Genomic DNA, 25,748 nt, shown 5'->3' on the forward strand with positions numbered 1-25,748 from the left:
TATAGAGTACTTGCTTACAGAAATAATATAATATAGATGAATCAACATTATTAAGGTGTACGGTACATTAAATAAAATAACTGATGAAGAAGACAACATAGCAAATTTTAAAATACTGTGGAAACAATCCTGTAATAATTTCACTGAAGACAAACAAATGATATACAATGAATGGCAATGCCTTCAATTTCCAAGATTAAAGATGAATGCGAACCCAGTCATGACCTGTATATTTTTCCACACCTGGTGCAGACAGGGCCATCTGGTGTGGAGTCTAGTTAAGTTTTCTTTATAGAATTATAAATAAATGAATAGGCAAATCAGAATCAGGTGATAAGGTATTAGATACTTCTGGTCAATGATTTTAAAAATAAAATTGGAAAGCTCATTTACATTAAAAGACACAAAACAAACTAGTGCAGCAAACTATAGACAAGACACAAAACAAACTAGTGCAGCAAACTATAGACTAACTATAAATGGAAAAGGCAACACATTATATAAAGAACTTGAAACTGTTTAATAAAAGAAATAAAAACAAGCAACATACTTTATCTCTAGATCCAGAATTATAAGAGGATGTACAAAATGTTCCTCATAATGATAAGGACAAGGAGGCTCATTATCTAAGGCCGGCCCTGGTTACATGTTTTAGAGGTCTATTATTTCATGCACAGTACACCAACGATTGCTTCGTTATGATTGATAGATTGCTTCATTATAATTGATTTCCTTGTGTAAACAATGCTTAAAATGGTATAAAGATAAGAAATAGACAAAAACTTTTAAAAAATTCCGAACAAGGGTAAGTACTTTATCTACCTAAGAGTCTTGTACTTTAGCTACCTAATAGACATTTATACTTTATCTACTTAATAGACATTTGTTTTAATATAAAGAAAGAACACAATACAAAAACAATATATCCAAATAGTGTATAAAGAGAGATGGCTTGCAGAATTGTCTTGGGAAGAACAATATTTACAGCACATCAATGGCTGTGTCTGGCAGATACTACGGCTAGTACACAGCTGTGGACTTAAATCTGGTTCTCCTAGTACACACTCTGTTGAAAGTAAACAGATAATTATACATTACTTTCATCATGTCTCGACTACTGTAAACAGTACTGCTTCTTGCACGACTTAACCAAAGTTAGATATGTTGACCTCTAGTTCCTTTGATGGATTATGGGCAGGACATGGCCTAAATTGTGCGATGTGTCAAAAAATACAAATACCTCTAGCTCACAAAACAAAATTTAAGCAACCGATAAAGTGGATTAGTTTAAATAAGGAAACAACAAACCTATGGACTGAACAGAATACCGACAAATAAACATTTCCAATACATGGTTGAATATTTTTTGTTATTATAAAGAAAAAAATTACTTCAATAAAACAGGAAACGAGGCATTTCGTGTTTTGTAGAAACCTCACTCAATGGTTATGTCTGGTTATGTCTGCGCTGAATGGCTGATTGTGGCAAAATATGTTGGTCACAGTTAGGGCTACGTAGCCACATGAAATACTGCACTACTCATTAATCTTCAGACTCGAAGACAAGCTTTATTATTATTATTATTATAAACCTCATTAAAATTTCTTATTGTAAACAAAGTTTCTACCATAACTGACATCATGATAATTGTTTCCACTTACAAGAGCTAAGGCAAATTAAGCAGATCGAAATATCTAGGCCTACTGTACATTTTGTTTTTTTATAGTTCTAATGTTTTAATTGGTGTAACGCACAAAATGTACGACACATTTCCTAATGGATAATAAAGATTATTATTATTCTCTCGACAATATTACTGGCCACCGAAAGGCAGGAAAGCCGCCATAGCTTTGTGTGGTCTGTCAGTCTGTCCTTTCCTCAACCTGTGACACTTATAGAAAATCTTGTGAAAATCTGATTTTACAGCTTGGAAAATCTCTTTTGCTTAGGCTACTTTATGATTTCTGAAAGTTAACCGTTTTTATTGTTATAATATTTATGCAAGCCGGTTTTTCATAAAAATGCATAATGATACACAATCTTTGATACATAAAGATACACACTATTTTATTTCCAGTGATACATATGAGTCTATATTGAATGAAAGTACAGGTACAATCTTTTAATTAACTTCTCTTGACTCAAAATATTGTTACGTATATAGAAGATCGTTTAATGGCTATGTATCTTTTCTAAAACACGTTTATTAGACAAAGGAATAGTTTAAAGCTTAGAACCTAGATACAAATTGCAAATCACTTACACTACCAAAAGCTCAAACGTCAGATAAAACACATGTAATAAAACATGAATGGCTGCTTAACCGTTTGTTATGCGTTCTGGGCTGTCGTTCGGTGGTCTTGATGTTCATGAGTGCAAACCCTGCCCGCTGCCTTCCCCCTTCGTCCTGCGGGAGGTTTGGGCCAGGATGTAGTTCATCTTCAAAACTGAATAAGCATTCGAAAAATGTTAAATGTATTTACACACATTTTGTTACAAAATTTCCTACCGTTGGGGGACGTTAATTGTGTGGTACTTGTATTTGCAGACTTGTAATGTAACGAGCAAAAGTTACAGCATAGTGATGACTTTGTCTGGCAGACACTAGTGTTAGTGCACAGTTCTGGCCTCAAGTCTAGATCTCCTGGTTCACATTCTGTAGACAATGTAAAAAACACATACTATATCATCAAGAATGTCTTCAGTGCTCTTCGATTTGTGACTTGCAGCATACATTATTTTCATCTAAATGTTTAGCAACTAATGAAAAAGATTAGGCTAAGGGATTAGTGGGGGCAGGTACGATTAAAACAGCAATTTCGTGTATTATAACGTCACAAATATCTTTAAGCGAAAACAACTTTTGTAGTCTACACAATTGAAACAATAATTTGCATTTTTTGATTACAATTATACACGTCACATTCTTTTAACACAATTTAAAAACTTTAATGCACGCATCACGATGATACTCTCTCTGTAATATACACAGTGGTATAGAGTTGGTATAGACTGAAATACTATTTGATAAGCAATAATACACATTAATTCACAATTTTACATTGTTTGAAGCAGAAAAATATACTGCCTTTTTAAAGCAAGGATTGGACTTATAGTCATAGTCGAGTTCATAGAAAACCAGAAACGTGTTCGTATTCAACCACGATGGAGGAGCTATGTATACATATACACACACAATTACACAATAACACAGTCACGATCGAAAGACTACAATATTGTAACGTCACTCTTTCTATCCAGGCTTTATGCAAACACTTCACAACCTACTCAACTTGACAATTCGGGCTCCATAAAACTTAATTAATGTCTAATATCTCTATGAAACATAATGGGTCACTTCAAAAAAGGAGTCAATTAGTCAATACTGTACAATTGGTAACACGAAACAGTGTCTGTAAAAATGCTTAACCGTACTGTACTGATGTATAAACTCTGTACTGTTGTATCAAACTCTGTACTGTTGTATCAAACTCTGTACTGATGTATAAACTCTGTACTGTTGTATCAAACTCTGTACTGATGTATAAACTCTGTACTGTTGTATCAAACTCTGTACTGTTGTATCAAACTCTGTACTGATGTATCAAACTCTGTACTGTTGTATCAAACTCTGTACTGATGTATCAAACTCTGTACTGTTGTATCAGACTCTGTACTGTTGTATCAAACTCTGTACTGTTGTATCAAACTCTGTACTGATGTATCAAACTCTGGACTGATGTATCAAACTCTGTACTGTTGTATCAAACTCTGTACTGTTGTATCAAACTCTGTACTGTTGTATCAAACTCTGTACTGATGTATCAAACTCTGTACTGATGTATCAAACTCTGTACTGATGTATCAAACTCTGGACTGTTGTATCAAACTCTGTACTGTTGTATCAAACTCTGTACTGTTGTATCAAACTCTGTACTGTTGTATCAAACTCTGTACTGATGTATCAAACTCTGTACTGATGTATCAAACTCTGTACTGATGTATCAAACTCTGTACTGATGTATCAAACTCTGGACTGTTGTATCAAACTCTGTACTGATGTATCAAACTCTGTACTGATGTATCAAACTCTGTACTGATGTATCAAACTCTGTACTGATGTATCAAACTCTGTACTGATGTATCAAACTCTGTACTGTTGTATCAAACTCTGTACTGATGTATCAAACTCTACTGGCCTCTCAGCCTCGTCCTTTACTGTAATGGATTCAACTGGGTGACTTCACACTGGACTTGACTGTACTGGATTCAACTGGGCAACTTCCCACTGGACTTGACTGTACTGGATTCAACTGGGCGACTTCCCACTGGACTTGACTGTACTGGATTCAACTGGGCGACTTCCCACTGGACTTGACTGTACTGGATTCAACTGGGTGACTTCACACTGGACTTGACTGTACTGGATTCAACTGGGTGACTTCACACTGGACTTGACTGTACTGGATTCAACTGGGCAACTTCCCACTGGACTTGACTGTACTGGATTCAACTGGGCGACTTCCCACTGGACTTGACTGTACTGGATTCAACTGGGCGACTTCCCACTGGACTTGACTGTACTGGATTCAACTGGGTGACTTCACACTGGACTTGACTGTACTGGATTCAACTGGGTGACTTCACACTGGACTTGACTGAACTGGATTCAACTGAGTGACTTCACACTGGACTTGACTGTACTGGATTCAACTGGGAGACTTCCCACTGGACTTGACTGTACTGGATTCAACTGGGTGACTTCACACTGGACTTGACTGTACTGGATTCAACTGGGTGACTTCACACTGGACTTGACTGTACTGGATTCAACTGGGCGACTTCCCACTGGACTTGACTGTACTGGATTCAACTGGGTGACTTCACACTGGACTTGACTGTACTGGATTCAACTGGGTGACTTCACACTGGACTTGACTGTACTGGATTCAACTGGGCGACTTCACACTGGACTTGACTGTAATGGATTCAACTGGGTGACTTCACACTGGACTTGACTGTACTGGACTAAATGTAACTCGTGAATCTGAACTGTCATGACCTTCTCTTTTTATAGGGTCGTCGAAGGCCTTCTCGAAAGCGATAGAACATTGCCATTACTTCTGGATGATCATATGAACTGAGGAATCGCCCCTTAGATTAAAGGTAGCCTCGCACAGGACTCAAAAAAAATGTTTGGAGAAAAAAAAAGCCAAATTTGGATAAAATCTCAAACTTGCAAAGTTCTATAGCTCAATGTCTACTGGTCTAGCTCTAAGCTCTACATCATCCAGATCAAATCTTAAACTAACAGAAGTCTATAGATCAATGTCTACTGGTCTAGCTCTAAGCTCTACATCATCCAGATCAAATCTCAAACTAACAGAAGTCTATAGCTCAATGTCTACTGGTCTAGCTCTAAGCTCTAGAATCTAGATCATACAGATCAAATCTCAAACAGAAGTCTATAGCTCAATGTCTACTGGTCTAGCTCTAAGCTCTACATCATCCAGATCAAATCTCAAACAGAAGTCTATAGCTCAATGTCTACTGGTCTAGCTCTAGATCATACAGATCAAATCTCAAACTAACAGAAGTCTATAGCTCAATGTCTTCTGGTCTAGCTCTAAGCTCTACATCATCCAGCTCAAATCTCAAACTAACAGAAGTCTATAGCTCAATGTCTACTGGTCTAGCTCTAAGCTCTACATCATACAGATCAAATCTCAAACTAGCAGAGTTCTATAGCTCAATGTCTACTAGTCTAGCTCTAAGCTCTACATCATCCAGATCAAATCTCAAACTAACAGAAGTCTATAGCTCAATGTCTACTGGTCTAGCTCTAAGCTCTACATCATACAGATCAAATCTCAAAGTAGCAGAGTTCTATAGCTCAATGTCTACTAGTCTAGCTCTGAATCATCCAGATCAAATCTCAAACTAGCAGAGTTCTATAGTTCAATGTCTAGCTCTAAGCTCTACATCATACAGATCAAATCTCAAAGTAGCAGAGTTCTATAGCTCAATGTCTACTAGTCTAGTTCTGAATCATCCAGATCAAATCTCAAAGTAGCAGAGTTCTATAGCTCAATGTCTACTGGTCTAGCTCTGAATCATCCAGATCAAATCTCAAACTAACAGAAGTCTATAGCTCAATGTCTACTAGTCTAGCTCTACATCATCCAGATCAAATCTCAAACTAACAGAAGTCTATAGCTCAATGTCTATTGGTCTAGCTCTAAGCTCTACATCATCCAGATCAAATCTTAAACTAACAGAAGTCTATAGATCAATGTCTACTGGTCTAGCTCTAAGCTCTACATCATCCAGATCAAATCTCAAACTAACAGAAGTCTATAGCTCAATGTCTACTGGTCTAGCTCTAAGCTCTACATCATCCAGATCAAATCTCAAACTAACAGAAGTCTATAGCTCAATGTCTACTGGTCTAGCTCTAAGCTCTACATCATTCAGCTCAAATCTCAAACTAGCAGAGTCCTATAGCTCAATGTCTACTGGTCTAGCTCTAAGCTCTACATCATCCAGATCAAATCTCAAACTAACAGAGTCCTATAGCTCAATGTCTGATGGTCTAGCTCTGAATCATCCAGATCAAATCTCAAACTAGCAGAGTCCTATAGCTCAATGTCTACTGGTCTAGCTCTAAGCTCTACATCATCCAGATCAAATCTCAAACTAACAGAGTCCTATAGCTCAATGTCTGATGGTCTAGCTCTGAATCATCCAGATCAAATCTCAAACTAGCAGAGTTCTATAGCTCAATGTCTACTGGTCTAGCTCTGAATCATCCAGATCAAATCTCAAACTAGCAGAGTTCTATAGATCAATGCCTACTGGTCTAGCTCTGAATCATCCAGATCAAATCTCAAACTAGCAGAGTCCTATAGCTCAATGTCTACTGGTCTAGCTCTAAGCTCTACATCATACAGATCAAATCTCAAAGTAGCAGAGTCCTATAGCTCAATGTCTACTAGTCTAGCTCTGAATCATCCAGATGAAATCTCAAAGTAGCAGAGTTCTATAGCTCAATGTCTACTGGTCTAGCTCTGAATCATCCAGATCAAATCTCAAACTAGCAGAGTTCTATGGATCAATGTCTACTGGTCTAGCACTGAATCATCCAGATCAAATCTCAAACTAGCAGAGTCCTATAGCTCAATGTCTACTGGTCTAGCTCTAAGCTCTACATCATACAGATCAAATCTCAAACTAGCAGAGTTCTATAGATCAATGTCTACTAGTCTAGCTCTAAGCTCTACATCATCCAGATCAAATCTCAAACTAACAGAAGTCTATAGCTCAATGTCTACTGGTCTAGCTCTAAGCTCTACATCATACAGATCAAATCTCAAAGTAGCAGAGTTCTATAGCTCAATGTCTACTAGTCTAGCTCTGAATCATCCAGATCAAATCTCAAACTAGCAGAGTTCTATAGTTCAATGTCTAGCTCTAAGCTCTACATCATACAGATCAAATCTCAAAGTAGCAGAGTTCTATAGCTCAATGTCTACTAGTCTAGTTCTGAATCATCCAGATCAAATCTCAAAGTAGCAGAGTTCTATAGCTCAATGTCTACTGGTCTAGCTCTGAATCATCCAGATCAAATCTCAAACTAACAGAAGTCTATAGCTCAATGTCTACTGGTCTAGCTCTAAGCTCTACATCATACAGATCAAATCTCAAAGTAGCAGAGTTCTATAGCTCAATGTCTACTAGTCTAGCTCTACATCATCCAGATCAAATCTCAAACTAACAGAAGTCTATAGATCAATGTCTACTGGTCTAGCTCTAAGCTCTACATCATCCAGATCAAATCTCAAACTAACAGAAGTCTATAGCTCAATGTCTACTGGTCTAGCTCTAAGCTCTACATCATCCAGATCAAATCTTAAACTATCACAAGTCTATAGCTCAATGTCTACTGGTCTAGCTCTAAGCTCTAGATCATACAGATCAAATTTAATAATAATTTTATTTATAAAGCGCTGTTAACAAACAAAATGTAGGCTCAAGGCGCTGTAACAACATTACAAACAAAAACACGAGAGCTAAAATGACAGTTAATCTAAAAAAGTTTTAAACAGATAGGTCTTAATGTTCTTCTTAAAATTGGTGTAGCATGTTGTCTGTCTGAGATCAATGGGGAGTGAGTTCCAAACCTTTGGTCCGTGAACTGAAAAAGCACGCAGACCGTAGCTTTTGAGGGAGAAACGTGGCACTACTAAAAGCGAGTCCATTGAGCGCAGGGCTCTCTGGGGGACATATGGAGTAATCAGTTCTGAGATCAATGGGGAGTGAGTTCCAAACCTTTGGTCCGTGAACTGAAAAAGCACGCAGACCGTAGCTTTTGAGGGAGAAACGTGGCACTACTAAAAGCGAGTCCATTGAGCGAAGGGCTCTCTGGGGGACATATGGAGTAATCAGTTCGCTAAGGTACAAGGGCATCTCATTGTTATATATACACTGATGACAAAGTGTGGCGACCTTGTAATCGATTCTCGCTTTCATAGGAAGCCAATGGAGCGTGCGCAAGAGCGTAGTAGCAGAATCTTGTCTAGTTTTTTTAAGGACTATTTAATCGCAGATGTATTAATGTTAGTCTAGCTCTATTACAAATTTAATTACATGACTGATCTAAACTAATTGATAGAAATTAATATAAGCTTTGTTTGTTTTTTTAAGTATTTTTTTTAACGTCACATTTACTACCAATACATTGCCTACTAGTTTTGGGTGAAGTGGATGGTATCAATGGTCTCGTTGTCGTGGTACTTGTAGTTGCAGACGTGTAATATGACGAGCAGTAGTGACAGCACTGTGCCTGCTGTATCAGGCAGACGCTAATGTTAGTGCACAGTTCTGGTCTCAAGTCTTGATCTCCTTGTTCACAATCTGTACAGTATTTAAAAAAATACATTACAAGACTATATCTTGAATGCTCCAAAAAAAAAAAAAAGAGCGGCTTTTGCAAAGTACAGATTTATTGTTTTAGATTCGCATACATAAAATGCTTGGCAACAAGGAAGAAGAATTATGCTAAATGAGGCCTGGGAAATGTAACAAAAGAAAAACCTGTAGACATAAAAGTATTTAAAGATAAGCATGTCAAAATACTGGTAAACTGCAGAAATCAGATCCTCACACACACACACACACACAATAATTAAATTTTCAACATTGCCAAATCTTTGCCACATTCCTTGTCGTAGATCCGAGAATGAATGTGAGAAAAAAAAAAACGTGTTCAAACTTTTTACCAGACAGACAAGTGAATCGATAGAAAATAAAATATGAGAGCCAAATTTTAGAGACTAAGCGACTATAGAAATAATATAAAATAACATTATACCTAGTTATATTAGAGGGACTTCTTATGGTCCGACAGTTACGCTGGGCAGGGCACGCATCCCGTGTGGGGGACGAACGTATGCCAAAAGCAGTCTTTTTTGGTGAGCTAAAAGGTGGTCGACGTAACAGAGGCGCCCCATGGAAATGCTTCAAAGACCAGCTTAGGCGCTAACTTGCCCTAGCTGACATAGAACAGAGTACCTGGTTGCATGCGGCCTCGGAACTAGACAGATAAAGGTCACTCACAAAGGCCGCGGGATACACATTTGAAACTAATCTTCGGACTCGAAGACAAGCCTTATTATATTAAACGAGGGGATAATGACATCTGACCACGCAGCCACCTTCGAGGCCCTAAAAGTCCCTAAGAATGTTCTTGTTACCTGTCAGTGGGCAATACAGCTGTAAACCTACAATATCACCTTGTAAAATGTCCAGTAGATAATCGACGCCGTAAGCGCCATTATCCAGACAATTCATTGGGAACGAATTTATTCAACGACCAGGCATGGACCAAAGTCTTGTCTGAAGGTTCCACAATGGCAGCGATCATAACTACGATTTTAGGATATATTAGGATATCAAGTAGAATTAAGAAATCTTTAACTACAAATCCCGAAACTAAAAAGTGTAGCTAGAAGAAGAGACGATTCAATTTGTACCGATAAGGACGCCTATGTAAGGCTACTTATCGACAGTTGCCCCTTGTGAATACATATTTTAAAGTGCTTCAAAGTCTTATGAGTAATTGAGAGCGCCTGCAAATCCGAGTAGCTATTACGAAAATGCATATATATCACGATGTCACTAATCGAGAACATCAAAGCTCACCCAGCTTTCTCATTTCAATCAAGAATTGCATAGAATCCTAAATGCTGCTGGTAAAATCATTGGTAAAAAAAACAAACCCCATTCGGGCAGCTACAAGCTAAAAAGATTCTAGAAATAAAAGGTCATCCTTTGGGTCAGGATTTTGTGATTTTACCATCACTAAAGAGATACAAAACACCGATAGCAAAGACAAACAGACACAAAAAATCCTTTGTTCCCCTGGCAATCAAATTATTAAATAGAAACAATCTTATATAAACTTTTCGCAAGAATTGCATATGAACGCCTGATAGTACTTATTGCTAAAAACTATGAGTTCATACATCCCATTAAATGTCAACAAAGTTTCCTACCTTTAATTGAAGTGAATAGCACAAGGGGATTTATTGTCGTGGCTAATCTTTTAGGTGTGCTTCTTCTGGTGCTGTACGTTGGGGTAAAGGGGGTGCCATAGTTACACGTGCCGCACTTGAGAATTCAAGCAGTGATCTTTTGTACAATCGATGATTCTATCTCCGTATTCACAGCCTAAAGTGGTACGATCTCAAATTTAAATTAGGCCTATATGGAGAATTCTTTTAAAAAAGTCTTTCTGGTGTGTAAAGTTATGAACTATCGATTCGCTGTGTGTTTTAATAGAGCATATATGGCGCACAAATTGCTGAGGAAAATAGAACAGCGCTGGCAGAAGAAAAACGCCAGAGAAGAAAAGCAAGGCCAATGACACTAGCTCCAGCTGGAATAACCTGCCCAGCGTGCAGCCAAACATTCCGGGCTCACATAGGCCTGACCAACCACATGAGGAAGCACAAAACCCAGTGCAAAACCACGATGGACGAACTATAAAATATGTATGTGTTTTTTTTTTGGCATTGCACTATGAAAATTGTCAACTCCATTTAATAATTATGGATTCGTATAGATAATTATCACCGTTTGGTACAGAGGCGGACTGAGTGTCAAAATCAGCCAGGCATTACTTACTATTGGCCAACATTTTGAGTGCCATATCATAAGTATTGTCACGAATCTCCCATATCCAGGCTCTCTGCAAACTGCACCACACGACACGACGAACTTAAAGAACCTCACTACTCGGGGTTCCAAAGTAACAGTAACATTTTAATTTCAAATACATCACAATTGGCAATAACTGAATGTCCAAAAACCTAGTCTTACTCCGGACTTCACACACCTTGCTGGTTCTGACTTCGCCTCGTACTGGTCACATTGCGAGGTAACTTGAAGTGAAGTGATTCTGTACTCGTTGAGGAAATCGTAGCAATCACCACATTTTTTGTCATAGGAGTTACTTTCATACGGCTTGCTATTGATGTTACAGAAGGCACCATCTTCACTAGCATGGCCATTGTAGCTGCGTATTTCGTGGCTCTGGGTTTCTACCACCTCGTTTAAAGTTTTCAGCTTCGGGCTCGTCATCTCTTCCACTGAGGTGTACATCTGTTCTACCCTGGCACAGGTCACATTCTGTAACATTTGTTCTTTAGAAGTAATCAACAGTTTTACTACATCGGGCTCTAACTCGAACAGGTAGGTGTCCGGATCTTCACCTTCTTCAGTTAGCAATAGGAAGGAAAAAAAACTGCATTTACAGCTTTAGTTCTGAATAATGTAGAAGTAGTTTCCTTTATTCGATATCAAACACAATAATTAATAGCCAATAATGAATTGACTAATGGGTTTATTTTTAATTGATTCATGTTTTCTTAGCTACAATAATAATAATAATAATAATCTTTATTATCCGTAAGGAAATTTGTCTTACAATTTGTGCATTACACCAAACAAAAAACATTATAACTATAAGAAACCAAAATGTACAATCTTGTTAGCTTTTTTATAGATGTTAGTCTCAAACAACTGCCAACAACTGCCCAAATGGGGTTTGTTTTTTGCCAATGATTTTGCCAGCAGCATTTAGGATTCTATGAAGTTTATTTTTATTTTTAATGTTTCCAATTGATACAAGAATAGGTGTTGGAGAAATAACATCTACATTTATCTAAGGAGACCAAAGCCTACATATTTAGCCATATATCTTAATTCTGAAGGATTACATTCCTCTAAGATACTCTAAGCGTTACTAGACATGGATTGACATGTATGGCAATATGTATGACGTAATAGATCATTGAAAGTGTGTATTGAGGTTTACCTTTCACTGGCCTAGACGCATTGTTACACGTGTCACAACATGCTCGATAGCCAAGAGTAGAGTAACAGTTGCCCATAAAGTCATTGATAAACAAACTGCAAGAATAGCTCGGTCTGTCTCCAAATGCACAGTTTTCTAGAGAGAGTAAAATGTAACAGAGCTGCTCAACAGATTCCTCAAGCGGACTAATTTAACTTAATGCCACCACATCTTTTAAGTACGATTTCTTTCCCTTATTTTAAAAAATAATTCATTATCAATAGTTAATTAACAGAGCTGCATTAACCACAGAGTAGCAGCAATAGCACAGTATTAAGATTTACTACTTCTAAAGAGAAAAGTATTGCTGGGAAAAGTAAGTTAGCTTTATAATGTACATAAAGGTACATTGATGGCAGTTTTAAAAAATGTGTTTTACAATGGACACAACTGAAGCGACCATAATTTCAAAAATATTTGGCCTATTATCGTATGGATGTGATATGTAGTACCCCCATAGTACCAATATAAATTAGTTTATTTTAAAAAATCAATATTCAGTTCTGATTAGGTGAATAAGAAAAAGAATATTTAAGATCTTTAAGTTACACACCATCAAGTTGAGGAGCGTATGGGTCGCTGACACATTGTCCATTTATGCAGACCTGAAAGAAATACAGGTATTTAAAAATTCAATGATTAAAATTTTATAAACTGTGTGATAAATTACTTATTTTGTTTCAAGATTTTACCAAGAAGAACATAAAAATACTATAAAAAAAACAATAAAAGTTATATTAAATGTAATTGAATCAATTAGTTAAAATCATTCATGTAATTATAGACTGGGATTTTTTATTTCGGGAGCTTAAGAGCACCTCTGAGTCCAACCAGCTCTAATGAGTACATGACATTAGTTGAATAAAATTAAAGGTAGTTGGTCGTTGTACTGGCCACATGACACCTTCCTAAACCATAGGCCACAGAAACGGTTACCTTAACAACATCTGAGATATAGACCGTATGGTCTGAAAGGTAAACTTTACTTTTTTTCCTTATATGTAAATATATATCTAATTTTATATAATATAGACGTTACTTCAAAAAAAAAAGAAGATGATTACGTCCTTCGCGTCCTTTAGCCATGCATATTAACCAATGACCTAAACTCTGCAAGTCACTAGTTTTCCTAGCTAGCTCAGGCAACCCATTCCATGCTCTAATAGCACTAGAGAAATAATTTATATATATCCTCCTTCGTGATCGAAGATGAGCACATTTCTCATATCCTATGGACTCGTAGATGACTGTAAAGTCCAATCCTGCCTTTAAAAAGCCGACCGCATACATGGCCTGGGGTGGGTTGGGCCAGTTGCAGATAGGCTTGCCTTTTTTCTCTCAGCTTTTTGTTAGTTGTTAGTTCGGCGCTTTTTCACGCCTATCGAAATTGGGCTGCCTGGTGTGCGGTTTGCGCACTGGACTGGCGTTCAGATGTATCGATTGTCCAGGGTTTAAACCCTGCCCGGCCCGCTCCCATCCCCCGTCGTCCTGCGGGAGGTTTGGACTAGGAAGTAATTATCTTCAACTCTGAATGAACATCCGAAACATGCAAAACATTTTACATTTTACCACCAACAAAAGTCAATGGGTTACATTGATAAAGTAAATATATGAAAACTCAAGCAATAAAATAAGCTTGACTAAAACAAAAAAATGTAATTCCCTCCACTAAATAAATTGATCTGTTTTGTTATCAGTCGCCCCATAAAACAGTGCAGAGATATGCTTTTTCTATCTTTGGTTCAATTTTGAGTCAAAATCTAGGTCAGTTCAAAGTTCATAGTGATGTTATAGAATTTTTTTGTTACCAGGAAGAGCTAACAAAATCTTTTTTTTTTCTGCATTTACTTAGAAACTAATTCATACGTAGAGATTATTTCAGGCGTAGGCCTTAACTATTCCTAATAATTATTTAAATAGTTCGAGGAACACCAAGTCAGGCCTCGCGGAACACTATTAAGAAAACACTGGTCTAAATGTTGATGAATTTTTTTTTTAAATTTACAAATAATAGAAGTACATCATTTTTTTACAAAGCTTTTATCAATTCACTCTGTCTGTCTGTCTGTCTGTATGGCAAAAAGTTTGTACCTGTTATTTCTCCCACACCCAATCTCGTATTTAGCTGAAATTTTGCTTTTTTTACCTAATAACACAAGAATAAAATTTTAAAATAGCTAATTGGTTAATTAATATTGATAATGAATTATTTTTTTAAATAAGGGAAAGAAATCGTACTTAAAAGATGTGGTGGCATAAGTTGAATTAGTCCGCTTGAGGAATCTTTAGCCCTGAGGGAACATTTTTTAAAATTCATTTAAAAGGAGATCATGTAAGCATTCGCCGAAATACTTCCCCCTTCTCCCCTCCCCCTTTCACAACTGGTCTAGACAAGTGATAGGTGAAAGAACGACCATGTTTCACTTTATTTTATTTTTCAATCGCTCTTTCTTGAAAATGGGCGCGTCATTTTTAGCCTTGAAATAAGGTTGTTGTGTTTTCTAATAAAGTCGGAGTTCACCCATCCTCGTGATATCATGTCACCTGTATAAGTTTTGCTTTAATTCCTTTTAAACATTAACGTGTTACAATTTTGTCATTTAAATAAAAAATGAATACATTAAATATTGCTCATTTCATGATTTTTAAACTTACAATTTGTTAGATAAAAATGATCAGATGAAATAAAGTGAAACATGGTCGTTCTTTCACCACACCTTGGTGTTTGATGATAAGTTATCAGCGGCACGGTCATAATTATTCTAATCGCACTTCTATCTCTCAAATGATTTTTTACTACATCCACCAAACCTTGGCCTTCGATCCGGATAATATTATGATATTACAACCCCCACATCCAATAGAAGCGCTATAGCTTAGTACACACCCAGATTTACAATATAATATAAGATTTCTCATTAAGAAAACAAAGTGGAAGAGGAAACACTATAAACACATTAGTAACAAGTCATAAAATGTCAAAAAGCATTCTACATAATCATATTTGTATACAAAATATTTAATTGGGGATGAAATGACCGGGGATGAAGTGACCGGGGGATGAAGTGACCAGGGGATGAAATGACCGGGGATGAAATGACCGGTCACCGGGGGCTGAGGCTAGGGTGGGAGAGGAGGGGGTGAATTTGAAAATCCCCCAGCCCCCACTTGAGAGGGGGCCCCTATTGAGTCTTTTTTTTTCCATTAAATATTACGCAAAATGCAAGGGCCCCCAAAGAGGTCAAGCCCCTCTACCAGGCTACCAAATGATGGGAAATTCCTAGCTACGCTCTGGGTAGGGGTTGAACATTAAAGCCTCATTAACTAAGGATTCTGTAATATTAGTTTTTCTTCATTTATTTCTCTGGATAGGGGAAAGGGACGATGATTGCTATTTATGCCACAAGTAGTACTACCAATGAAATAGTAGTTGCAGCGGGTGGAGTCACACTGAGCGAGTTTAGGGCTAGACTAAACCCAGAAACATGAGAAATGGTTAGAGAGAAAGTTGGAAGAAAAAGAGAGAGTGAAGGACAAAAAAAAAGAGGGAACAAAAAAAGGAAAAGAGAGTGAAAGAAGGAAAGAAAATAAAGTGAGAAGGGGGAAAAAGAGAGGGAGAGAGAGAGGAGGGAGGAAAAGAGAGAAGAAAGAAAAAAAAAAATAGAGAAGGAGAAACAATAGAGAGAAAGAAGGAAGGAAAAGAGAGCGGAAGCAAAAAAAAGAGACAGAAGGAGGAAATAGAGAGAAAGAAGAAAAATAGAGAGTGCGGATGCATGTGTAAATCAGATGTACTTGAAGTATTTCTAAAGATACTTGATTATACTAAGTGCGTGCGTACCTTGTTGAATGTATTTTAACTGCGAACTCGACATGAACATCACATTACAAGACATGAACAGCTACAACAGGATCAAAGCCTCAAGAACCAAGTTAAATCCAGATGAACACTATAAACCATCTTTAATACAGAATGGGCCACAGTCTAGTCCGTCACTAACAGCGATGTCTACCCCTCAAGAGTCTAGCAGTAACTGATTTCTAAAAGTCTATCCTAACCTCTAACCCCAAAGTCGATGTCGTCACTATACAATGTACGTTCACTGTCGGTCTAATAAAGTGCGCAAGCCAACGAACTAAACTAGCTATCTAACAAGAGAGAAGAAAGAAAGGATGAAAAAAAAAATAGAAAGAGAAGGAAGGTAGGAACAGAGAGAAAAGAAAGAATAGAGAAAGATGAGAGAGAGAGAGAGAAGGAAGGTAGGAACAGAGAGAAAAGAAAGAATAGAGAAAGATGAGAGAGAGAGAGAAGGAAGGTAGGAACAGAGAGAAAAGAAAGAATAGAGAAAGATGAGAGAGAGAGAGAAGGAAGGTAGGAACAGAGAGAAAAGAAAGAATAGAGAAAGATGAGAGAGAGAGAGAAGGAAGGTAGGAACAGAGAGAAAAGAAAGAATAGAGAAAGATGAGAGAGAGAGAGAAGGAAGGTAGGAACAGAGAGAAAAGAAAGAATAGAGAAAGATGAGAGAGAGAGAGAGAAAGAGAGAGAAAAGGAAGGATGAAAAGAGAGAGAGAAGGAAGGAAGGAAAAGACAAACAGAGAGAGAGAGAGATAGAGAGAGAGAAAATAAATGAAAAAGGAGAGAGAAGGAAGAGAGAAAAGAGTGAGAGAAAAGAAGGAAGGAATAAAAAGAGAAAGAAGTAAGGAAGAGAGCGAGAGAGTGACGGAAGCTCAAAAACAAAGATATACTGCTGCAAGGGTGAATGACTGTATAGAAACTACAAGAAACATGCATAGATGTGACCCTGCGGGTCCAAGTAAACCAACGACATTTGGACCATGAGGCCTTACTGCCCTCTCACAATTTTTTTTTAAATTTAATTCAGTAAACAATTTTTTTTTTCTCTTTTGGCTTAGATTTGTATTGCTAGTTCTAGTACAATAACCGCATTGTCTTAGCGTTTCTTCACCGATCAATAACTCTAATGCAACCAGTGGTTGATAAACATTTTTGAAATATATTGAGGATCGATGAAAGCTTACCTTTCCATTGCCACAAGATGTTCCAATGAGTGCTATCTGCGGGATACATAACCCTCTTAAAACATCTGCACATAACATTGCTTGGCAGATTTCAGTGATAGAGCGTCTAGATTCGGAAGCCTGATTTAATAAAATAAAAAAAAAAGGTTACAAAGACAGTTTGTGTAGAAACACAAACTCAAAATCGGCACCCGAAGTGGTCCACCCAAGCAGGTAAAAAGGGCAGGATTCAATATTTTTAGAAAGAACATCAGAATGAAATTGAAAATGAAAGAGAAGAATGAAGAAAGAAGGTTGACAGATCTTGTGTGTTGACCAAGGGTTCAGCAGACCAAAGGATAGGTGAAAGTGAATGTGTAGTCAGACGTGAACGTGGCCTAACTGATGTCTTATAATGAATATCTAATTCATCTAATTGTTTTGTAAAGGGTCGATCTCTTATTCAAATCCTCAAGAAAAAAACATTTCAGTAAAAAAAAAAATTACTTTAATTATCGACTGTACAGCATTGTCTGGACCCTGCTGGGCCATTATCCATGGCATTGGGTCGTGGGCGTCGAGAGCCCGGAGTGGACTGTTCACTCTGTGACCAAGGTGTGATTACCGGTTAACGCTGTTGTATATATATATATATATACTCATATCTTAGGCACACTGATTTAATATTAATCACGATGTATAACCATCGTTTATTGTGTCATATCATATCATTGTTTCATTTAACCTTTTGCTTTGTTTTACGCATTCTCGTTGTTGACTAGTATACGTTATCAGATTACCATTATTCGTTCTCTTGGTAATTACTTAATAAATTAATTGATAGACAGTAAGGCGTGTCCAAACAGACGAGCCAAAGTGTAACCCCAACAGGAATTTACTACTCAGCGTTGAGGTGGGGAACCCTGTGGAGTATTACATACCCTAGAACCTATCAAGTTGATACTTTAAACAAATATTTATTGTACCTAACAAAACACGAATCAATTAAAAAAAAACAATTAGTGAATTAATAATTGGTAATTAATCATTTTGTTTGATATCTTATAAGGTAAATAGCTTGTACATTATTGATATAGTTTTAAGGGTGGAGTTCTTCCCCTTTAGATTAGGTTTTCTTTTTAATAAAAGAATTTCTTTTTTTTTTTTAAAGTTCCGATTGCCATACCAGGCAGTGATATAACAACTTAAAAAGTGAGCGTGATAAAACATCGCCAAGGATTTTTAAATGAGGACATTTAACTAAGAGCGGTGAGGTGGCTGAGCGGTAAAGCGCTTGGCTTCCAAACCGGGGTCCGTGTTTCGATTCCTGGTGAAGACTGGGAGTTCTAATGGGTACCTGACATTTGTTGGGGAAAACTAAAGGCGGTTGGTGGTTATGCTGGCCACATGACACTCTCGTTAACCATAGGCCACAGAAACAGAAGATCTTTACATAATCTGCCCTATAGACCATAAGGTGTGAAAGGGAACTTTTTTTTCTAAATAATCGTAATCTTTGCTGCTCTTTTTGGCCGAAATAATCAGTATTTACACTAAAAATTAATTTGTTGTCTAAGATAGTACCAAGGTATTCACAAATTTACATTATTTATGTTCTCTTTTGCTACAGAAACAATATCGGTTTCCTTCTTCTTCCTGCGAAAATCGATTATCATTTATTTATTTACATTTAATTTTAAGAAATAGAAATTATATCTACAGTATTTTTCTCTTTGTTCTATTCTCTGAAATACTCATTTACCTCCGAGAGCAGGGCAAGGAGAGTCTCATCAAATTAGGGGATCAGTAATTAATATGATGATAATCAATGATTAAGAAGTGACTTAGCAGGAAATAAAAGTGACTAAGAAGTCAATGCATGATGAAGTGACTAAGCAAATATTGCGTGATATGAGTGATAACTCTGCTTAGCAGGAAAGAAGTTAATTTAATTGGGCTGTTAGCGAGTTGTGTTACTTACCCTGCAAAAGAAGGAATCATTTCCAAAAAACTGTTGACACTGTTGATCAGGTTTGATCACCTGACCCAATATTTTATCAGATACATCTGGAATATCTGCTGATGCTTCGACAGCGTAGACAAGACAAGTGTAACCTCGACTTGGAATAAACATTTACAATACATAATACATAGAGTTTACATTTTAGCTTCAAATCTTTACTTTACTTTACATAGGCAAGACTCGTGTGTTGGTCGAGAGAAATGGAGGAATGAAATGGTTTGAGCTAGACTGTGCACTGTAATAATAATAATAAAAAGGCCCTTAACATTCCTAGGAACATCCTCGTTGCCTGTCAGAGGACGGTACTGCTGCAGACCTGCTACATCACCAGAAAATTCATCAGTGGAAACTGATAATGTGACTACGATGAATTTTCTTTCCCTTTTCTAAACTCGACCCTGGCAGCGCCAGAGAATGAATAGTCATTCTTTTCTAACATAATAATAATAATAATAATAATAGTCGTCATCTTTACTATTCATGATTGGATTTGATGTGTGTGTGAATTGGAGTTCTATATTTCTATATTCTCTATTACCTTGGTAAGAATCATAGATGCTTGGGTGTACTGTGTAGTGAATTACCAGTGCGAGATCAATACATAGCTAACACAGTCACAGAGAGTCGATACAGAATCCAAACTTGAGATAGCACAATGACTAACTTTATTACAGAATTGGACACAGTCGAGCCAGTCACTAAACTAAAAGTCTACATCAGTAATATCAAACTCACTAACAAGGGCGTCACTAAAATGTGGCGTTTTAAAGTCTGTCTACTGAAGTGCGCCTCGAAACTAAACTAAGTGTCATAATGTAAGCATGCTTACAGATGCCGAATACTATTTAAAAATGTCCGTTTTTCAGCTTATAAAATTGAAAAAAGACAGACTCACACTCAAATATAACCTAATAACAAGCAAAATAAAAATAATATTTAAAAAAGTATTAAATCTAGTTATATCAATTAGTTTGGATTAGTCATGTAATTAAATATATAATATAAGGGTCCTATCTTGATTCTAGACAAACAATAATAAATATGCGCGATTAGAAATATTTTCAACAACTGTTTTTGTTTAGCTTTTAGGTTTTTAATACGCTATGATCCTATCACGTGTCTGCACCAGTTGGAAAAGGGATTGGGGGAAGAAAAAAGGGAGTATCTGGGTGATCGCTTTTTAAATGTATTTGTAAAAAAAAAGTGAGCAGCCTGAGTTCGAACTCGAGGTCTCCTCGGCCTCCCCAAGCCAATACGGTAACCCCTCTGCCTGAGAGATGCCTATAAAAATGGATTTTACACAATTTTCTTTCTACAAATAATAATAATTCAGTATATCAGTCAAGTGAAATTTCTTTCCCTTGCTCGAGATACCAAAACAAAGACACCCAACAATTCATTAACAATAATTAACTAACTAATTGGGTTTTTTTTTATTTGATTCTTGTACTGGCAGATAAAAGAAATTGTGCAAAATTTCAGTTTTTTTTTTCCAAGATTGAGTACGTGAGAATTAACATGTACAAACGTTTCACCAGACGCAGGGAGTTGATACAAGCTTTGTAAATAATAAGGCATGTCTTCGACTCTGAATATTTATAAGAATGCAGTATTTTCAGTGGCTAAACAGCCCCATCTGCGACCTACATACTTTGCCACAACCAGCGCAGACATAACCATTTTCCGCCGGTGGTCGATTTACATGTTCTTTTCGAGGCACCACCATATTTCAACAGCCACATGCAGATCTTGAGTTGAAACAACAACAAATAAATGTTTTCATAACAATGTAGAAACCAACCTGGAGCTCAATTTTTTCTTCAAAAAGCTGGTAAAGTAATTGACACTGCAGGGAGAGAACAGCCATGGATTATACTCTGTCCCAGGCTTTTTTTCCGCATCAGGAGAACCCATAATGTATCTCTCTGAAGCGTTGCAGAGATTGTTTTCTCCGTCGTGACGTGCTGAGAGGCTGCAAATTGTAATAAATTAACTAGTTAAATTTCCTAGTATGGTTGTTTAAGAAAGTCTTGTCTTTTCCTGCCTCACATGGCTGCTTTGTGGTATACTCCCCGCTCCATATATTACAAAATCAAAGTCTCCTGCCCGCCATAACCTACAGGAGGCTTTCAATTGAATCTAATACTGCTCGGGTAGGCGAACTAAAGTAATAGCAAAATTCTTTATTGAAGAATTTCATGATAAATTAAACAATGTAAAGGACAGTGAATTGCGACTATGAATCTTATCTTATATGATACAGACGTTACTTCAAAAATGAAGATGATTACGTCCTACGCGTCATGCATTTAGTCATGGATATTAACCAATGACCTAAACTCCGCCAAGTCACTAGTTTTCCTGGCTAGCTCAGGCAACCCATTCCATGCTCTAATAGCGCTAGGGAAGAAGGAGATTTTGTACTAATTTGTCCTAGCATATGGAATGAGGAATAATCTCATAAAAATGATAATGAATGCCTGGTCATTTGCTATAGTCGAAATGATGTCACCGACACAGTAGTTTCCCCCTCTCCCCACAGCAGTTCCCCCTGTTATGACATGATTAGGATTTAGTTATTTGTTTCGGGAATAAGGGGAAAGTTGTACTTAGTGACAAGTGACGTGAAAAATAGTTAAAAAACAAAAATCTCTAAGTGACGCTTTCTTCTTTACAGTAAGAATAAGAAGAATTATATAGACAGCTAGTAATAGAGGACATCGGACGGTTCCCCTGAACTACCAACATGATTTGTGTTTGGTAATCCACTTATCATAATCAGCTGTTCCTTTCTTTCTAGACCATTTTGTGCAAAGTCTACAGCTATTTGTAAGAATTTCTGCGTCTAAACATTTACCTGTTTCTATTGATATGGCTGTAACAACGCCATGATGGCTCGAGTGCCCTCGACGCTGCCATGTCCCATCAACGCTCACACCGCAGTCAGTGATGCCTTCTTCGTTGCTGATTCCAACCTTTTCTTTCACTTCCCTTGCAGCCTTTTCCATACTTTCTTCTGCAACTTTCTTAGATGCAAGGCCTATGGTATGCATTACAGATTGATAAGATGTTTCAGAAATAGGAGGTGGACTGTTTGTGTGTTGACAAGAATTCAAGAGCGCACTGTGACCTGGACCTATGGATCTTACAAATGATACCATTCTGAGATTTATTTCCCTAAATCCTCTTTTTTGACCATCTCTATTTTCTTTAGAAGATCTAAAGCTTTCTTCAAATGAGCAGTCAGCTGAAGTGCATTTCACAATTAGTTCCTGACAAAATCCAATTCTTGCGCTTTCATTCAAAAACAAATTTAGAGAATAGTTGAAGCATTTAGGACATATCAAGTAACTTGCCAAGAAATTATTAAAACATGCTAGGTTTAAAAAGATATTACAATCCAGTGGATTATCTGATAAACTTGATTCAGATGAAATATCAACATTAGGTGAAGCAGCTTGATGTGTCTCTTGTTGTTCACCAACTTGTCCATGATCATCACTTGGTTGTACTACTTGTAGACTTTGCAGACATGGTGTATTTATTCCCACGAAATTTTCTTTTTCTACCACAACTTTGCCTTTTATTATGCTTATTGGCCATTATTCTTACACAAATAAAAATGCAATATGAATATAGATCTAAATATCAAAATATACAAAAGAGTCTTTCACCAGCAGCAATCCAAAACGAAAAAATGTTGCTAGAAATTACACAAAATCCAACAGAAAATAAACATGCTTTTGTTGACTGGGACAGTGAAGTAATAGAGTACATTCCCTTAGCTACTTCGTTTATATCTATAAGCATATCGCATTTTAACTTCATTAGAAAATAATTAAAAAGTATTATTTACAAAAAAACAAAAACAAAAATATTTACCTGCTTATGGTCGTTGCTAAGGTAAACAAACACTACCCCACCTAATACAAAAATTATTTTAAAATACTTCTAGAAGGAATACTTGCCTCAAATAAACTGAATTTGATAGAGAAATGGTTGTACAATATAAATATGATGAGAATGAAAAAGTGATATTTTGGTCATTTCTTACTATTCTCTAACCTTAGATCCACCTTAAGTATTAAAAGTGTTTGCTGTTTTAACACCAGCGTCGACTCAATGTATCGATTGTTGGCCTTTCGTTGGTGTTATCTGTTCCAGTATTGAGTTCAGTGTTACCTCCAGTTGGACTTAGTTACATTTTCAAATACTATACAATGCGGAAGAGCATAACACCCCTCTACTCACAGCTGACGTACCCAACGAAACAAAACTTTTAACACTATCGCTAGGCGTATCAGCTAATCTATGTAACACATCTCCTTTATTTTTGCTATTAGCCCATTTGTTTATAAGTCTAATTAAGTAGACGCGGTGGTTGAGTGGTTAAGCGCAGTGGTGTCACTAGGGGTGTGCGGTCCGCACCTGGTGACACCCACCAGGGGGTGACACCCAAGTGAGTAAAATGCAACTTTTAAAACTAAAACATTAATACCTTGAATTTGAGAAAAATAATTTCTTGTAGACACCAGGAAAAGAGTTTCTGAAGCTCAGAAATGTAGAAAAACGCTCGGCGTCCGGGGCTTCGTCCCGGAACACTACAAGTGAGATTAAGGCACTCTAATCATCTAATCTAACCAGTTGAGTGGCAAACCTAGCATTGTTTATTTTAAACTGTTCAGAAACACATAGACTGAAACGCCTCATTCGACGTATAGGGCTGCAAGCTCTATCCACATCCCTTTCCCAGCTGGCTCCACGGAATTCAGGACTTCTAAAAAAGTGTGACGCCATGCTAGACATGTTTTTGCGTTCCTCTTTTCGGCTTTCAAGTCTGACTTTGGTAAACGTGTTTCGTCTTGTCTAATGTGATATGTCTCACAAATGTCAATCGACATTCAGTCGCCACTTTCCTTAGACGGCCTGTAGGGGAAAATATTTCTCTATTGGGTACATTATCTCAGTATGTTATTCCTAGTATCTTTCTCAGCCATCTACTCAGCCTCGTTTCAGCCTTCCACGTCTCGAAGCGTGGGGGCCGCTGGGACAATGATTGTATTGAGAAGCTGGATTTTAATCTCCATGCTAATTAATTTTGTTTATTCAGATAGGCCTTAATTTTTAAATCCGACATGCAAAACCATGATATGATCTTCATCGCTTGAGATAACACCTTCTAAATAGGCTTGGTTAACTTTTCTATTTGTTCAAGATCTGTATAACCAATGCTTATGGGTGTATTGGGTAACCTGCACCCAATATGCATAACTTTGAGGGCGTCTTTATCCGTCATCTCGAGTATACATTAAATTGTATTTCAAAGTAATGCTATGTCGTCTGCAAAATCCAACTCGATTGAAATCCGAATGCAGCCTGTTTAATGTATTTTTATGACATCGTCGATGGCTACAAGAAAGTGAAATGGGGAATAAGATATACCCTAATCTTATATACGTCTCGATGTTTAAGTAGGCCACCGTCTGTTGTGACACAACAGCTTGATTCACTTTAGACATGTCGCTGAATCTGGACAAATTGTTGCGAGTTTCCTTATAGCAGCATTAATGCCTTCCAACAAACTAAATAGCAAAGGATTACCCATGTGCCAGTTCATGTGCTACCGTTTGAGAAGTAGAGATAGAATAGCGATCTTCTTGGCGATCTTCTATTACAGAAGAGCTCTTCCCGTTTGTTCGGCACATTGTTTCACCAAAAGCAATCCCTGAGAGAAATTAGGATTCCGTTATTAGAACATAGGTTAAGGATTTGTCCTGGATATGGTTTGGATATGTTCTTTTAGATTTGTAAGCAAGTCATAACTAAATGGATAAGTAAATTGTGATATCATGAGTGTTTTTTTTTACCTATTTGAAATAATAATATTAGTATAATATTACTGAATAATTATAACATATTAAATTAAATTAGATTCCATTTTGCCCTAACTGGCATGGGAGAATAAAGCTGACAGAAGAAGGCCTAACCCACAGGAGCCGAATACGAAAAGGAAACTTAAATAGACAGTTATGCTTCTACTTAGATCACTCAATCCTCATGCTCGGCTTCTCAGGCGCTCTCAAGGGATTAAAAAAAACTGTTAATAAGTTGAACAGATTTATTTACATGGACTAATGTCTTCCGCTCTACTAACTTGAGCATCTCTCTTGTCACTATTTGTTCTGTTGTCACAGATTAATAATAAATTACTGTAGACGTTACGAATTAATAATGATAATAACGAGACTGTCTTGATCAAGGTAGACATATGTAACTAACTTTTATTTCCGTCCG

General features: G+C 37.0%; 1 protein-coding gene across 15 annotated transcripts in view; it reads right to left on the reverse strand.

Moving 5' to 3' along the window:
- Positions 1-492: 492 nt before the first annotated feature.
- Positions 493-25,748, reverse strand: part of LOC129927277 (A disintegrin and metalloproteinase with thrombospondin motifs 7-like) — a 61,938-nt gene continuing 36,682 nt past the window's right edge. For 6 of the 15 annotated variants that reach the window (XM_056035635.1, XM_056035636.1, XM_056035637.1 and 3 more), the window contains 10 exons: positions 25,056-25,179; positions 22,312-22,494; positions 21,256-21,426; positions 19,413-19,551; positions 17,453-17,572; positions 12,969-13,020; positions 12,377-12,511; positions 8,746-8,913; positions 2,510-2,656; positions 495-1,066 (listed from right to left, as the gene is read on the reverse strand). In XM_056035635.1, coding sequence (XP_055891610.1) covers positions 873-1,066; positions 2,510-2,656; positions 8,746-8,913; positions 12,377-12,511; positions 12,969-13,020; positions 17,453-17,572; positions 19,413-19,551; positions 21,256-21,426; positions 22,312-22,373 — 1,188 coding nt within the window. In that variant the 5' untranslated portion in view covers positions 22,374-22,494; positions 25,056-25,179 and the 3' untranslated portion in view covers positions 495-872. The other 9 variants (XM_056035638.1, XM_056035641.1, XM_056035642.1 and 6 more) reach the window with 9 other exon arrangements.

The sequence above is a fragment of the Biomphalaria glabrata genome, chromosome 7 (genome assembly GCF_947242115.1).
Source record: "Biomphalaria glabrata chromosome 7, xgBioGlab47.1, whole genome shotgun sequence".
In the NCBI taxonomy this organism is placed as follows: Eukaryota; Metazoa; Mollusca; class Gastropoda; family Planorbidae; genus Biomphalaria; species Biomphalaria glabrata.